The sequence below is a fragment of the Molothrus aeneus genome, chromosome 12 (genome assembly GCF_037042795.1).
Source record: "Molothrus aeneus isolate 106 chromosome 12, BPBGC_Maene_1.0, whole genome shotgun sequence".
In the NCBI taxonomy this organism is placed as follows: Eukaryota; Metazoa; Chordata; class Aves; order Passeriformes; family Icteridae; genus Molothrus; species Molothrus aeneus.
The window spans coordinates 20,951,977-20,967,558 of record NC_089657.1 but is presented as its reverse complement, the minus strand read 5'-3'; the positions used below and the strand labels follow the sequence as shown (position 1 = coordinate 20,967,558).

At 42.4% G+C, this 15,582-nt stretch overlaps 1 protein-coding gene across 2 annotated transcripts in view; it reads left to right on the top strand.

The window, feature by feature from the left end:
- Window positions 1-15,145, top strand: part of FAM120A (family with sequence similarity 120 member A) — a 48,028-nt gene extending 32,883 nt beyond the window's left edge. The window contains exons 11-18 of one of the 2 annotated variants that reach the window (XM_066558403.1): window positions 536-785; window positions 1,503-1,617; window positions 3,138-3,347; window positions 4,179-4,362; window positions 5,234-5,371; window positions 6,782-6,923; window positions 10,670-10,766; window positions 13,244-15,145. In XM_066558403.1, coding sequence (XP_066414500.1) covers window positions 536-785; window positions 1,503-1,617; window positions 3,138-3,347; window positions 4,179-4,362; window positions 5,234-5,371; window positions 6,782-6,923; window positions 10,670-10,766; window positions 13,244-13,555 — 1,448 coding nt within the window. In that variant the 3' untranslated portion in view covers window positions 13,556-15,145. The remainder of the gene's footprint in view (window positions 1-535; window positions 786-1,502; window positions 1,618-3,137; window positions 3,348-4,178; window positions 4,363-5,233; window positions 5,372-6,781; window positions 6,924-10,669; window positions 10,767-13,243) is intronic. The other variant, XM_066558404.1, reaches the window with a different exon arrangement.
- Window positions 15,146-15,582: the final 437 nt, after the last annotated feature.

Genomic DNA, 15,582 nt, shown 5'->3' with positions numbered 1-15,582 from the left:
ACCTCTGGAATAGGTTTCTGATCATACACAAGTATTGTCAAATGTGACAGTATGATCACACACAGATAGTTAAGGAGAAAATTGCACTTTTAAGTTAAAATCACAGAATGGTTTAGATTGGAAGGGACCTTAAGCACCATCCATTTCCAATCCTGCTCTGGGCAGGAGCACATTCCAGTAGACCAGGTTTCTTCAAGCCTTGTCCACCCTGGCATTGAACACTTCCAGGGGAAATTGTGCTGTTTGTTTTAGAAAAATGTGTGTATTCCTTCTATGTTGTATATTCATTTGAAGATATTAGCATGCCATTCCTAGTGTATGCATGTCTGTATATACCTAATTTGTAAGTGATCACAATTAAAAGCATTTCATGCAGGGTTTAAATTACCTGTTTGGCAGTGTAATCTAGCACACTGCTGCAGTCTCAAAGTGATACTTTTTCAATCAAAATCTCTTGCATGTGAAGTTTGAAATAAATGCTGGAATATGAAATACTAAGTCAGGCTGATTTCTTTCTGCTGTTGCCATTCTGCAGTTTCACCGGTGATAATTAAGGAATGGGCTGCTTACAAAGGCAAATCTCCTCAGACCCCTGAGCTGGTGGAAGCCCTCGCCTTCAGGGAGTGGACCTGCCCAAACCTGAAGAAGCTGTGGCTGGGCAAAGCTGTGGAAGACAAGAACCGACGTATGAGGGCGTTCCTGGCCTGTATGCGATCAGACACACCAGCAATGCTCAACCCAACTAATGTGCCCACTCATCTTATGGTGCTCTGCTGTGTGCTGAGGTTAGTGTCACCTCCAGGGGCATCAGAACCGAGGAAAGGTTTTACTCTGGGATCTCTAGAAAGTGCTAATTCGTATTTGCAGCCTCACTGGGAGAGGGGGTTTGATTGTAGAAAAGCATGTGTGTAGTTCTTTTTCAGTCTCTAAAGGATTGAGGGGAAGATAAAAAAGGTCTTGTGTTGCAAAGAGGTTTTATCATTTGAATTAGTTTTACCTTAGTGTATTCAAGACTTCAGCTCAGTAAAAATAAACAACTTTTGGGGCCTCAGAGGGTTCTGTGGGTAAAGTTGCACAACAAAAGCTTCCAGATTTCCAAAGAAAAAGTCCTAAGTTCCAAAATCCTGAACTATTTAATTTTCACATTGAAAATTGACAGAGGAATTGGGAGATGCTTACATTTGGGGTAATTATTTAAGACAATTACCTTATCATTCTTTCAGAATCCAAGGTAAGCATCTTAAACATGGTAAAATTTAAGCCATTTTTGAGAATGATAAATGTAAATTTGTCTTTGGTTCTATTGAACCTTTTTCTTGCCTTTTGAGCACTAAAACACTTTTCTCCTTATAGGCTACTTGGTATGCAAAAAAAGTGGTATCTTAAAGCTCCTCTTTTCACTGGCACAGCATGTTTCTCTCCTGTCCCATGTCCCTATGTACCCTGGTGGTTTCTGCCCTAGCCGTTCCGAAGGCACTGACGAGGCCGTGCTTCCCTCGCAGGTATATGGTACAGTGGCCGGGGGTGCGCATTCTGCGCCGCCAGGAACTCGATGCTTTCCTTGCCCAAGCATTGTCTCCAAAGCTCTATGAACCTGACCAGCTTCAGGAACTCAAGGTAATTCTTAACTAGGACTTAGATAATTTAAGAGATTTGTTTCCAGCTGATACAGGAATTAACTGTAGTGGCTGATCTGTATGTGCCTCACTAAAAGCCTGTACTTTCCAAAATATTAGTCATAGTGGCCTGAAGTGTTGCAGAGATGGCTGCAATGGTCTGCAATGTCCATTTTCCAAACACAACACAATAAATCAAAATCGCAGTCTGGGTTGGGTTGGGAGAGACTTTAAATAAGGCCCATCTCATTCCACTCCCTGACATGGTCAGGGACACCTTCCACTCTCCCAAGTTGCTCCAAGCCCCATCTGACCTGGCCTGGAACACTTCCAGGGATGTTTAGCCCACAGCCTAAATGACATCTAGGGGTATAGATTTTGGCAAAGGTATCTATTGTAGAGTCATCAAAGTCTCAAACTCCTCTGTGAAAATCACTGTTCTTAGAGACTAAGAAAGGAACTCCCAGAGAAAATATTCTTGCCATTCCAACACAAACCAGAAGGCCACTAATAGCAGGTAATGTTTTGGTTTAGTAGTATTTTTTTTTAATTTTTCAATCATACATAAAGTAATGTGGATTACTTCCATAAGATATGTTGGTTAGCTGGAAGATGCAGTAATTCTCTCAGGGTTGTTACTGTCTTCACAGGAAGCAGTTTGTGAAGTCAGACATAAAGAGCAGTTGAATTTGGTTGAACCCAGCCACGTATCTGCAAAATGAGCAGGAGAGTCTTTGGGCTCTTAAAGGTTGCTTATGCATAAGGAAGGTGGTAATGGAGTTTAATTTTAAAATTTAATACCAAGGTCTTGAAAATGTTCCCAAGCAAGGGCTGATATTTTGAGAAGTATTTCAGAGAATACCAATAGTGATATTTTCTTATGCTGGAGCTAAAAATACACTTGCGGCAAGCAAATCCTTTTTGCTTTGACCACTACCTATTATTCACTGTTTAGTTTTACCTTAGTGTTCCTATTCTACATCCTAAATAAATCCATTGTGTGCATACACACTACTTTGTTATTAAGATATCTTAAAGTGTTCTTAAAGCAAAATCTTGAATCAAACTAATAGAAAATCCATTATAAAGGAGTTGAGAAAGAAATGTGTTACATGGGAAGAAAAATGGAATTTTGCATTGAGCTCATTCCTGAGATGTTCTGCCACACATCTAAGAAGCATTTAATTATTTGGAATAAAATTTTGAATGAAGTTTTCTAGTGTTAATTTCCTGTAAATGTCTTTAGAAATAGTTTCCTGCACTTTGTGTTGAGAAAATAGGGGTTTGTGTTTATCTCTGGTCTCCAGAGCAGGTGGATGGGACAACAGCTTTTCTGAAGATGGCAGCTCTGCATGCCCAAGTGTGAGGTTCTGGTGCATTCTTCTGCTCAAACCTCTGAAAGTCTGGATGACCTTTTAAAATCCCTCTGTTTGCAAGAGTTTTGAAAAGAATGTAACTATTGGAATAACTTTGAATTATATCTCACTGCGATCTTACTATATTTACTCTGGTTTTAAACAGATTGAGAATCTGGATCCCCGTGGAATCCAACTGTCTGCTCTCTTTATGAGTGGTGTGGACATGGCTCTTTTTGCCAACGACGCCTGCGGACAGCCGATTCCATGGGAGCATTGCTGTCCCTGGATGTATTTTGATGGGAAATTATTCCAGACCAAGCTCATCAAAGCAAGCCGGGAGAAAGTTCTGCTCATCGACCTCTGTGATGGTCAGGTGTGTAGTTGGCAGGGTGATGGAGTGTCCCATGTGTCCACAAGGGTTCCATGGCCTGGCTTGTCATTTACCACACATGTCACCTCTGCTTTAAAAGGCAAATATGAGGGGAATGGCTAATGGGTGGGTTTCTCTGTTTAGTTCCTTATTTCTTGATGAGTAGGGTGGCATTTGGGTAGATTTGGAAGAAGAGGCATCAAGTTGAATTTGATTTTTTTTTTCTCTCTGAAAATGTAAACACTGATATGATGAATGGCCAAGTTGGAAACTCTGCTCATTTGTTCAAGTCCCACCTTTTTGGGTCAGACTGTCGAAAAGATTAAACTGCACTGGGTTTGTAGTGAAAGAAAATTGGTGTTTTCTAACTGACTTAACAGATTGTAAAGTCATTCCTGGGGTCCTCAGCTCAAAATCTTTTCACGTTTCTTACAATCATCTTAAAATATGAACAAAGGCCTTTTTTGTTTTATCCAAATCATGCGAAGTTACTATCCACCTGTAAAACCAGGAAACTGATAAAACAGTTTACTGAATAACCCAAACTGTTTGAAAGATATGAAATTGTATCCCTTCTTTTTTTGTGAATTGAGGGAAGGTGATCCCAAGTTTGCTATTGATGGTGGCTGTGGTCCCTTCTCAGGGTTATAACCCTCCAGGCATGTTTCAGCCTGTATGCACAGACTCTGGGTTGCAGTCCAGGTGTAGGATGATGATTCTCTCTCTACTTCTGTATTATTTTGGGTTTTCCATTGAATTTGTTGTGTAAATGTAGCTTTATACAATTGAAATGAGAATTTTAATGTCCCTCTGTGACCTTCTCTTTATTCCTAGGCTGAGCAGGCAGCCAAGGTTGAAAAGATGCGTCAGAGCATCCTAGAAGGATTAAATTTCTCCAGGCAGAACCATCCTCTCCCTTTCCCACCTCCACCTGCCATGCCTTTCTATCCAGCTTCTATGTATCCTCGACACTTTGGGCCAGTCCCACCACCTCAGGGCAGGGGGAGAGGCTTTGCTGGTAAGTGATGGGACAGCGGTGCCACACATTACCTTACCTTGCACATTCCCAAAACTACCAACTCTGGTCAATTCCGTAGGGAAAATACGGAAAAGCAAGTGGTCGGCTTGTGTTGGCATGTGCCTGCCACTGTATTTTGGGGTTGCTTTTATTAGCCCAGTGATATGGAATGTGCTGTATTGCTACGTATTTTCATCAGGATTTTAGTAACTGTGCCAGATCAAAATATTTTTACTGTTATTATAGAAGTAGAAAAAAGAGGAATAGATTGACACTGGGCGGTATGAAAAAACTTTGATTTGCACAGTAAATTGGTTCAAAACATTTATAAATTATCAGACACAATTTAACTGTCAGGGCTAAAGACAACCTTTCCCCCTCCCCACTCCTCTGTGTTTTGCTGCAGTCATATAACCATTGGCACCCTCAAGTGTAAATACTGACATAAACATTGCAGGCTGTTCCTAGAATTGCTCACTACCTCAAAATCGCTCTGTACCAAGGCCCAGAGGTGTATAGATACTGGCCACAGGCATTTCAGGGGTGCCATGACTGTAGCTACCAATGCTCACTGCCAAAAAATTGTCACAGGCCTTTACAATGCCATAGAGGTTGGGATCCCATTCCAAGCCCCAAGGCCTGCCCTTTGGATCAGAGGCTCCCTGCTGGCTGAGACAGCAGGATACCTTTGGCCAGGGCTCCCTCGGCAGTGATGCAGTATCACCTACAGGAGCCCGGCCCGCGGGAGCGCGGTCCTCCCGCCTGGCTCTGGAAGGGTGGAAGGAGGCAGCAACCTCTCTGCTGGGGCTTTCCCAGTTGCCTGGCCCCCTCACAGCTTTTCCCCTGTCTTTCTTTACCCTGGGTCTAACAGGAGTCTATGGCTTTGGAGGCCCTTATGGGGAAACAGTAGCCACAGGCACTTACCGGGCCTTCCGGGTGGCGGCAGCGGCAGGACACTCCGGAGCCTTCTCTGGCAATGACAGCAACAGGACTAGCAAGTTTCAGGGCGGTAATTATACCCAAACCCCTTTTCTTAGAGCTTCTGGCAACAGCTTCCTCCACTGTATGGGTTGGTCTGAGGCTTTCCTACTGACTCCCTGTCTCCTTAACTGTCTCAGCTTCCCTCTCTAGAGCCTGCCCGGCTGCTGTCCGCTCTGCTCCCATCCCTGCCGCAAGCCCCCAGCGCCAGCCTCCTCATGCCAGAAACCTCTTCCAAACACAGGAGAGCCCAAAACCCAGCAGGCAGCCTGTCTCCTGTGCTCCCACTGGCGAAGAGGGCATCCGTAACCCACTGGCCTCTGTATTAACAGGGATTTTCCAAAATCTGGGGACAGTTGAGCTTTTTGCAAAGACCTAGCATAGAAATTACTGTCTTTGGTATTACTGCTGACCCCTTCTTTGCTGGCATCAGTGCTGGTGTGGACACAGGATTGGGATTTATTCCCTACCTGTGTGCCTATTGCTTACTTCCTGTATGTGAGATGATGGAAGCTTGTTGAGGGTAAATTTTTCCCACATATTTAGCTGTTGTTTGTGGCCTCTGAGCTTCTATTTTAAGAGCAAACATACCTCTAGTGCTTCCTGTGTGGATAACTCTGGCCCTGCAAACCATCTGCATTTGGAGCTGAAGGACTTGCACAGGGAAGTAGGAACCTTCTGGATGTAAGCGGTAGTGTAGTTCCCAGCTTATAGCATTTGGAGACTAATGGCTGCATAAATGCTGTGGTTTGTAACCCTTTTGGTGCTGATGGTCTTACCGGTAACATCTTGCTCAGTTCACATACCTGGATTTCTTGAAATACATGTCATGCCCCAGAGCTGATTTAGTATAAAGACATGAGCAACTTGAACAGAAGCTGTAGTTGCATCTTAGACAACTGTAACTTTAGCTGCCTTCTTTGAGGGGAAATGATAAACACACCTTTTAAACCAGATCTGTTTGAATGCTACATTTTTATAGCAACTTAGTCTTAGTACAGCTTATCCAACCTAGTAAGTTCTTTATTGCAAATATAATCTGTGTGATCTATGCTGATACTTGCTGTTGGCTAAAAAGTGCCTTGAACCTGCAAGAATTCCTTCTTCTTCAAGAGTGCAGGAAAAAAAGCAGTCTTCAGCCAGCTTGTAAAACTCCCCTGGTTTCTTGAGGCCTATCTCAAGTATATTTTCAATTACTGAAACTGAAGCATTCATGTCAGATAATTTTTCTTTTCAGAATTCATATCTATTTTTAAAAAGGGGTGGGGGAAACAGGCTCTTGGAGTTCTAACACTTCTGGAATACTGCAAAATGAGCAGTAACCTCACAGTATCCCTAGAGGAAATGGGGTGGTGAAATCTGGGCAAACCAGCTTTCCATTCTTTGGAACTTTACTGTGATGATTATGAAGATCAAAGTTTGGTTTTGCTTTTATGTGCAGGAGTCCAACCTATTCCTTCTCAGGGAGGGAAACTTGAAATTGCCGGCACTGTAGTCGGCCATTGGGCTGGAAGCAGACGTGGACGAGGGGGTAGAGGGCCATTTCCTCTGCAGGTGGTGTCCGTGGGAGGACCAGCCAGAGGGTAAGTGCCAGCCTGGGAATGTGCTGCTCACGTGGGATTTAATGACTGGGGAAGCAAGGAAAACAGAAGTTGGAAGCAGTAGAGATTCCATATGACACACTTTAGGACACATAGGGTGAATTATGCCCACTGAATATTCAAGAAAAACATTGGCATTCATTTTAAGATGCTTTTCACCAGTTATTTTTATAGGTATAAGCATTTTTATGTGCAAATAAAATTCGTACTAATCTGAAATATATATATATATACACACACACACACACAAACACAGAGGTTGCTTTTGAGTGAGGAAATTACTTTGGGACTTTTCCATGAAACCAGTAGATGCATTACATTAAACACCTTTCTTTTTTGTGGAAGGACATTTATCAAGAAGCATGATAACAGTTTTAATAACTACATTATGTAATCCTGTGAAGCAGAAAACACTTGAAGGACATTTCTGAGTTTAATAGTTCTCTGTTACAGTCATGATGGAAGTGTGCTTAAAAGAATATTAATTTCTTCAGCTCTTCCACTTCATTTCACTACAGCTGAAGTTATGGGTGCACATCATGTCTGAAAAGCAAGTACTTTATTACAAAAATATCTAGTTTGTTACTTTTAAGATGGTATTTTTTCCATAAGCTTGCTGGTTCTGTGCCTTAGAACTCTCTTTATCTTTCATTAAGGTTGTGTCTATTACAGGAGACAATCCTAAAGTACTGTGTATTTTGTCTGTCTGTATTAGGAGTGCAATAAAGCTGATGGATTTATTGCCACCTTGAGCTAGGGAGCAGCAGTGTGAAAGACTGCACTGCATGAATTTCATCTCTCTGTTAATTTACTCCAGTGTGCACTATGAAGCTTCATGCTGGAGTCAGCCAGAGCTGTTGGAATGCATGTCGTGTTGGGCTGAGGGAAGAGCTGGGTTAATCTGAAGCCCTGGGAGAATTTGGAGCTGCTGTGGGGCCGGGGAGAGGCAGGAGCTGTGGGAAGAAATGTGAGCAGGTTCAGTGGCTGCAGAACTGATCTTTTAAGGGGACCTCATTTAGCTAGGACTGCCCAGTTGTCAAGAATGAGATCCAACTGCCAAAACAGAAGCATTGAGTGTTGTTTTAGGTGTTTCAGACAACTGTCACGTGCCTGGGTGGGTGTGGGGGCAGGTTTGGGAGCCCTGCACTGATCAGAGCAGCATCTGGAGAGAGTGGGAGTGAGCAAAGGTGAGGAGTAATGAGGTTTGCTTGGGTACCAAGGGACAAAATAACCTTTTTCACCACTGAAGTGAGGTTCTTGGATGATCATCAGTTCTGTTTTTCATGAGGATACATGAACAGAAGCTGGTTGCTTCTCCCAGTGATCTGCACTGTGTGTGGGGAGGTGATGGCTGGTGTCCTGCCAAAGCCAGGGTCTGTGGGCAGCCTGGGGCTCAGAGCTCAGTTACATCCATACAGGACAGCAGTTCCTCCATCTCCTGAAGGGGGGAATACCTGAATTCACACAGAACATCAGTAGCCAGGAACTGAGAACCCTCCTTGTCTGGGAAGTGAACAGATCACTGAAAGGGTATTGCTGCTCCTGCCAGTACCTTTATGACAGAGAAATACGATTTTTCAGTAGTAGATTTCAATTTGACATAAAATGCCTGAAGTTTCTTTTTGTTGGAGGTACTGTCTTAAGGCAGTATGGTTTGGTGCAGATTGTCACCCCAAAGGGACAGGAAAAGTGTCAATGCCAGATCTTCTTCTCTCCATCAGATCAGCACTGAGAGGGCATTGGTCACATGTAGAGTTACTAGAATAGGCCAGAGGGAAAATGACTGCAGGCAGCTTACCTGTTTGTTGGTCAGTTGATACTAAAGTAGAACCAATAGGAAAACATGATCATGTTGAGGGTTCTGCCTAAAGACAGAACCATAGAAATATTTTGAGTTAGAAAGGAGCCATAAGGATCATGGAGTCCAACCCCTGGCCCTTCACAGACACCCCAACAATCCCACCCTGTCCATCCCTGGCAGCGCTATCCAAAGGCTCCTGGAGCTCTGACAGCCTCGAGGCCATGCCCATGCCCTGGGGAGCCTGGGCAGTGCCAGCACCCTCTGGGGGAAGAACCTTGCCCTGAGATCCAGTGCTTTAACAACAGGTCCATGTTGGCAGAGGTTATTTCCTACCAAAGGTCAGAACTAGGAAACAGCACAGCAGGTTGTCTTGGTTCATGGCCCAGTTTTGCACACTTGTATTCCATTTTTATCTCTTTCAGAAGAGGGGGTTGAGTCAGGCTTGTTCACCCCATTGCCTCATGTCTCCGCAATGCTGAGCTCAGACGTTCTTCTTGTGTAAAATTATACCAGCTGCCTTGTATTAGCCTTGATCCATCAGTGTATTTAGTGTGATTTTCTGAGTGGGAAAAGTTTTACAGCTACTTGAAGGACATGGTTTGACCTTGTAAAAAGAGAGCCAGTGGGGTTGGCAAGGAGGGAACACAGTGAGAGGGACTCACATGCAAACCACAACTCCTGTTCATTCTCTGCTGTCGCTTCTAAACCCCAGAATTTGATCTCTTACTGCCCAGTGTGGGAATTCACAGCTTGTGAGAGGAGATTGGGAGGGCACAGTGCAATTCCCCTGGGCATCATTCAGCTCAGGGACCTGAGCAGCACGCAGCCAGCCCCAGTGGGGTCAGGTGTGACATCAGCACCTCCTACTATCAGGCAGCACATCCAGAGCAAGCATAGGGCATTCCCAGGCTTCTAGAGCAATCCAGTATCTCTGCTAGAGAAAACAAGGAACTTTTAGGAGAACATTGACATAGGAGTTCGTGACATAACGATTGGGAAATTCAGTTTCTGCAGCTGATGGAGTTAAAGCAGTTGTAGCTGAATCCTGGAATTGCTGCGGTTGGAAAAGACCTCTGAGATCATCAAGTCCAGCTGTCAACCCAGTACCCACCACCATGCTCACCCCTAAACCATATCCCCAAGTGCCACATCCATCTGTTTTGTGAACAGTTCCAAAATTATGACTCCAGCACTGCCCTGGGCAGCCTGTACCAGGGCTTGACAACCCTTTCTGTGAACAAATTTTTCCAAATATATCTAATCTAAACCACCTTCCCTGGCACAACTTGAGACCAAGGTGGGAAAGTTTGGTTTCATCTGATGTAATCTGTACTGAATCACACCAAAAACCACCGCCTAATGTGTCTTAAGTTGGGAGTCTCCACTGGAAGGCATCCCAACTTACTAATTGCCACATGCCAGGTGAAGCTCATTTATTCCCTCAGTTTCTTAGATGATTTTGTACCTACAGAACTTTTTAATTCTGCCTTACTTTCTTTTATCAGAACCTGTCTCATGTGTTTACATTGGGAGCTGTTACTTAATGGGGGAAGTGGCTTTCTGTGTGGTTCAAATTGCTATTTTTGTAAGGTGAAAGTATTTTGAGCTCTGGTTTTAAAGTGCCATGAGGATAATTTGACACTTGGAAAATGTTTCTGCAAAGCTTGAAATATCATTTATTGTTTCTTTTTGAAGGGAAATATAGAAAGAAACATTTTATTGCTCTGGACCCAAAAGGTGTGTTGGGTTTGATACAATTGCAAGCAGCAGAACCCTACAATTCAGAATTAGGTATCTTTCCTCTTTGAAAATGTGTTGATGATAGGCACTAGTCAGTAAAGCTAGGGAAATAATAAAACTAAATGTAAAGCAGTTGTAAACAAAACTGATCAGTGTTTTATTTTCTCCCCTTGCCCCACCCCTGCAGGCGACCTAGAGGAGTTATCTCCACTCCGGTGATAAGAACTTTTGGAAGAGGTGGAAGGTACTATGGGCGAGGTTATAAAAGCCAGGGAGCAATTCAGGTAATGAAGCCATGTGCCTGACTGCAGCACGCTCTGGGACGGGCTGGGCTGGGCTGGACTCCAGACCAGCAGCACTTTAACAGCTCCAAGTGTTTCTGGCGACCCGTGGAAGCTGTGAGCCGCACAGCGGTGACAGGACAGGCTGGTGTCACAGCTCACTTAAAGCAAACTTTGCTTCTAAAGACAGATGTGGAAGAATGTATTTTGACATGAATCTTGTGCCTACACAGCTCTAACCAGCCATGGGAGTAGAAGAAAATTTAGAAAATGGGAGAAATACAAAACTGAAACAAATTAGCAGTTCTGTTCCTGCCCCCACTCTTCCCCAATTTTTTTTCTGGGACCGTGGTCCAGACTCATGAAGGAAAGTTTGTAGCAGTGAAGGATCTTTGCTGCTGCCATGCTCCAGATCTAAGAGGTCACTCTAAACTTCTCGGGAGTAGCAGAGCAGCCTTTCCCCCTGAGCATGCAGGTTCCTTCCTGGTGACACCCTGCAAAGCGTCCATGGATCATGACTTTTGTCTGTTCCAAGGATCCTTCAAATATAGCTAAGGCACACTGCTGACCTGTATGAGATGTCAGTTGCTTTCAGAGTTCTGTTTTTCTTCCTTTTCCATGGTTCTGGCTGCTATGCAGTTTGGATGAATGAGTAGTAAATAGTTGGTAAAACTTCCACAATAAATATGTCATATGGACATGCCATTTGTCAGAGAGACCTGAGAGTAGGAGGGTGTTTTCAGGCGTCAGACAGTAAAAGAATGTTCTCCAGTAGATAATGAAGGAACTATTAACTTCCAGTAAAACTTACTGTTTTACAGTTGTAAAAATTCAAATACTTCTCTTCCTTGTTAAATTGCTGTGTACGCAGACTATATGTCTACAAATGTACCTGTGGATCTGAAACTTTATATTTTAAGTAGAAGAGAAACTACTGTGTTAATCATAGAGCATCTAATTTCTGAGTATCTTAAGCTTTGAAGTAAAGGAAATCCTGAAAACGAGCTCCCAAATACTCCAGGCTTATTACAGGTGTACATATGGGAGTATAGTTCAGGTAATAGCTGCAGGTGTCTTGACAAGTGCTATCAAGATTGGGTATTTGCATTTTTAATAATGATCTGTAATTTGGATGGTAAATACTTGTGATCACAAGGACCTGTGTGTAAAATTGTGCCTGGAGAAGATTAATGGCATTCTCTATGGACCTGAGCTCATTGCATTTTGTGGTCATCAAGGCCATATAGGATGTTTCTTCTATAGGAAGATAAAAAAGATTATTTAAAATGCACATGGCAGGGAGAACTTGGGAAAGTTCCCATGCAGTGAGTGGACTGTGAGAGCCAGGTGAGGCTGGGAGGTGCCAGTGGCCCCTCTGCCTCACTGAGGCAGTGCTTGTGCAAGAGCAGGCTCAGCCAGAGGCACTTCCTCCCCTCAGCTTGGGGATCTGACCAAAATGATCTCTTTGGATTTGTCCAGCACACCAGACTGCTCTGGTTTATCCCAAGATGAAACTTTTCACTCTTGTTCTGGAAAGAAACTAAAGCATGTCTTGAAAGCTGAATTTAAGGATGTCTGTAAAGAGGCACGATGACAGTGATCACCCATACCTGTGCAATGGGACTGAGAATTGTGATTATCTGGATAATGAGAATGCTAGAGAACAGCAGTTCTGACTCACCTGCAAAGTGCTTCTGTAAAACCCTTCAGCAGCTTACTGCAGGTGTTCTAGTAGGTAACAGTGGAGGTTTTTATACTGCAAAGCTGTTTGCTGCTGTTTGAGGCATCCCTGTCTTAAGCCATGTCTTAGCACTTGACTTTGTGAACAGTGTGACAGACCAGTGTGCTGCTTCTTAGCAGCCTAACCTGCTTATTTTGATTTGTTTAAAGGCTATTATGTTTCTGGAACACTAAGATTAATTACAAATACTTAACTAATTGTATGCTGCATCAGTCTGGTTTTTATGGCTATACTCAGTCTTGTACAATTTTACTATATGCTTTTTTATGAAAGCCTTTCCTAATCTTGCAAGCATATAGCTTGGTGCAGGGAATAGTGCATGGTGCTTCTGCACTCCTCCAAACGCTGGCTGGAAACAGTCGTGTTTGTATTTGAGTAACACAGAATCCTGCCACTGAATCACAGCACACATGAACTAAGGAGCAAAGTGCAGCTGAACATTGATTCTCAGTTTTGGTGTTTCAGACATTTATGTAGCTCTGATGTTATGAAAGGAGGGCAACAGCAAAGTTTAAACTAAAGCATTGCCCCAGGGGCATCAGAAGGCTCTGGGGAACACCGAAAATCTTCTCCATGTATTTTGTGGGCCACTTCTTTCAGCAATGCCTAATATTTGGTGTTCACTCACGACCCTGTGCCCTGCATGCTGCCTGTTGTAGTGTCCTTATATTAGACTGTACATTTATATACATTTTTAGCACTGGTTCTTCAGTAATTCTCTTCTTTTTTTAACAACTAGGGCAAACCTCCTTACGCTGCTTCAGCAGAAGAAGTAGCCAAAGAACTTAAGTCAAAATCCGAGGAATCTAAATCCTCACTTGTGTCTTCAGATGGATCCCTGGCTGAAAATGGAGTTGTGACTGAGGAAAAACCAGCTTCCCAGATGAATGGGAATACAGGAGACATCAGGGCTTCCAATCAGTCTGAAAGTGCCTTGAGTAATGACTCTAAAATGTGCAATACGAATCCTCATTTAAATGCACTAAATGCAGACAGTGTTTGCCATAAAGATGATGCTCTTGAGGCCACTGTCTTAAAAAAAGAAGAGTAAACTTATTTTTTATAGAGGGTGAAGGATGTTGGGAAGGGTCAGGATTAGGAATATCTGGAAAGAAAGAGAGCCTACAGTTACGTACATTTTTTCCTTTCCGTAAGAGAAAAATGAGGACTTTGGAAATTCGGATCCCTCTTTGATGTCAGAGATTTAAACAACACATTTTTTAGTTTTAACCAGTTGTAGTCAAAATGCTACAATAAAACAAAAAAAAAAAAAAAAGAATGAAGAGCATTTGACTCCCGCACTTAAAATGAAGTATACATAAAGTTTAAACTGGTTATGACAAAAGCTTGTAGTTTTGTTTTTTGAAATATAAAGAAAACAAATTTTGGCAGTCTTTAAGTATATATAGCTTAAAACTATAATTTTTAGTACTTGGCACCATATGTATGCCATTATATTTGATTTTGCATTACTGTGTCACAATAAAGCTTTCTTTAAGGCTTTGATTTCATGATTATGGGGGGAAAAAGGCACAACCACAGTTTTTTCTTTCTGAAATCTCATCACCGTTGCCGTGGTTCTTTTGTGTTAAAAATGTGCAAACTCTCGAAACTACCAATTCTCAGTAACACTGCAGTTCTGCTGAGTTCAATAGACATCATACATATGTTACGAGCGAGTTAAACGGAGATAAACTTGAAATCATAGAAGATGCAAACGACCTTTCAAAACAAACACAATGTGTTAGGAAACTTTTTGTGACTAATACCATGCATCCGTGATCAATGAACTATGTGGTTTTGAATCAGACGTAGACCATTAGTACTACTATTTGAGCTAAACTTCTGCATGGTTCATGATTTTTAAAGTGTGTAGTTAATATTATGCATGTTATTGTCCTCTTTCTTCCATTCTTACAAGTACTGTGCCCATTTGCAAAACAAAAAAAGCTAATAATCAGTAATAGTCCTATAAAAGATGTTAACTATGTTTAGTCATTGACTGATCTTGCTCTAACCTTAAAATTTTGTGATTATTGACCTCTGTTGCATTTATTCTAAAACTTAAAAAAAAAATTATCTAGCCGTTTTGAATATCAACGTTACCCTGGTGTACTCATTGCTGTATGCATTATTGTTCTCTGTTGCTGTTTTATGCCTTCATATTAGCAAATATGAAATTCTGTGAAAAACAAAAAAAAAACGCTTTGATCTTCAAAAAAAAAGTACCCCCCTTCTGTAGCAGGAAACAAATGGCTTGTTCTTGAGAACTTTCCCATCAAGAATTTAGTATAAGCAAATATACCTGTATCATTTTGATGTTTTTGTTAGTGTTTCCAAACTTAATGTACTTCAAAATCAGAATCATTTCTTTATATTCGTTTTCATATAATTCTCCTGATGCTCTTCATCACACATTAGTGATCAGAAATGAGGTGTAATTCCCCATTCCCTGCCCGCCAGAGCTAAGTAGGTATCTTAATGTAAGTTGAAGGGAGTTCTGCCCCAACTCATGGATTGTGCAAGAATGAACTACTGTTGGGTTTGGCTGGTTGTAGATGGATTGTGGTGTGGTGTCTTTGAAGGCTATTGAATGCAACTTACAGTGCTTAATAAAAATCTTTATTCTTTTAGTATAAAATACTGTATGCCTTTTTTGTCAAGTATTTTTTTAATTAACATGTAAATAAAAGTTTTCCTATGCCCAAGTCAAGTGGTTGAGTTGCCAGGATCTGTGGTGTCCTCCTAAAAGGCAGAGAAGGGAAGCATGGCCTTTGGTTTTGGCTGCCCCTGGATCCCTGGCAGTGTCCAAGGCCAGGTTGGGCCGGGCTTGGAGCACCCTGGGACAGTGAAAGGTGTTCCTGCCCTTGGAAGGGGTGGCACTGGATGGGCATTAAGGTCCTTCCAACCCAAACCATTCTGGGATTCTGTGATTCGCTCGCTGCTTGGGGACACCACACCTGGTTGGAGTCATGCCCTGTCTTGCTGGTATGTGCAGCTCCTTTAGATGTCACCTTTAAATGTCAGATGGGTGAAGAGATGCAAATAAGGCAGAAATAATGGGGCAGTTGTTTAAAG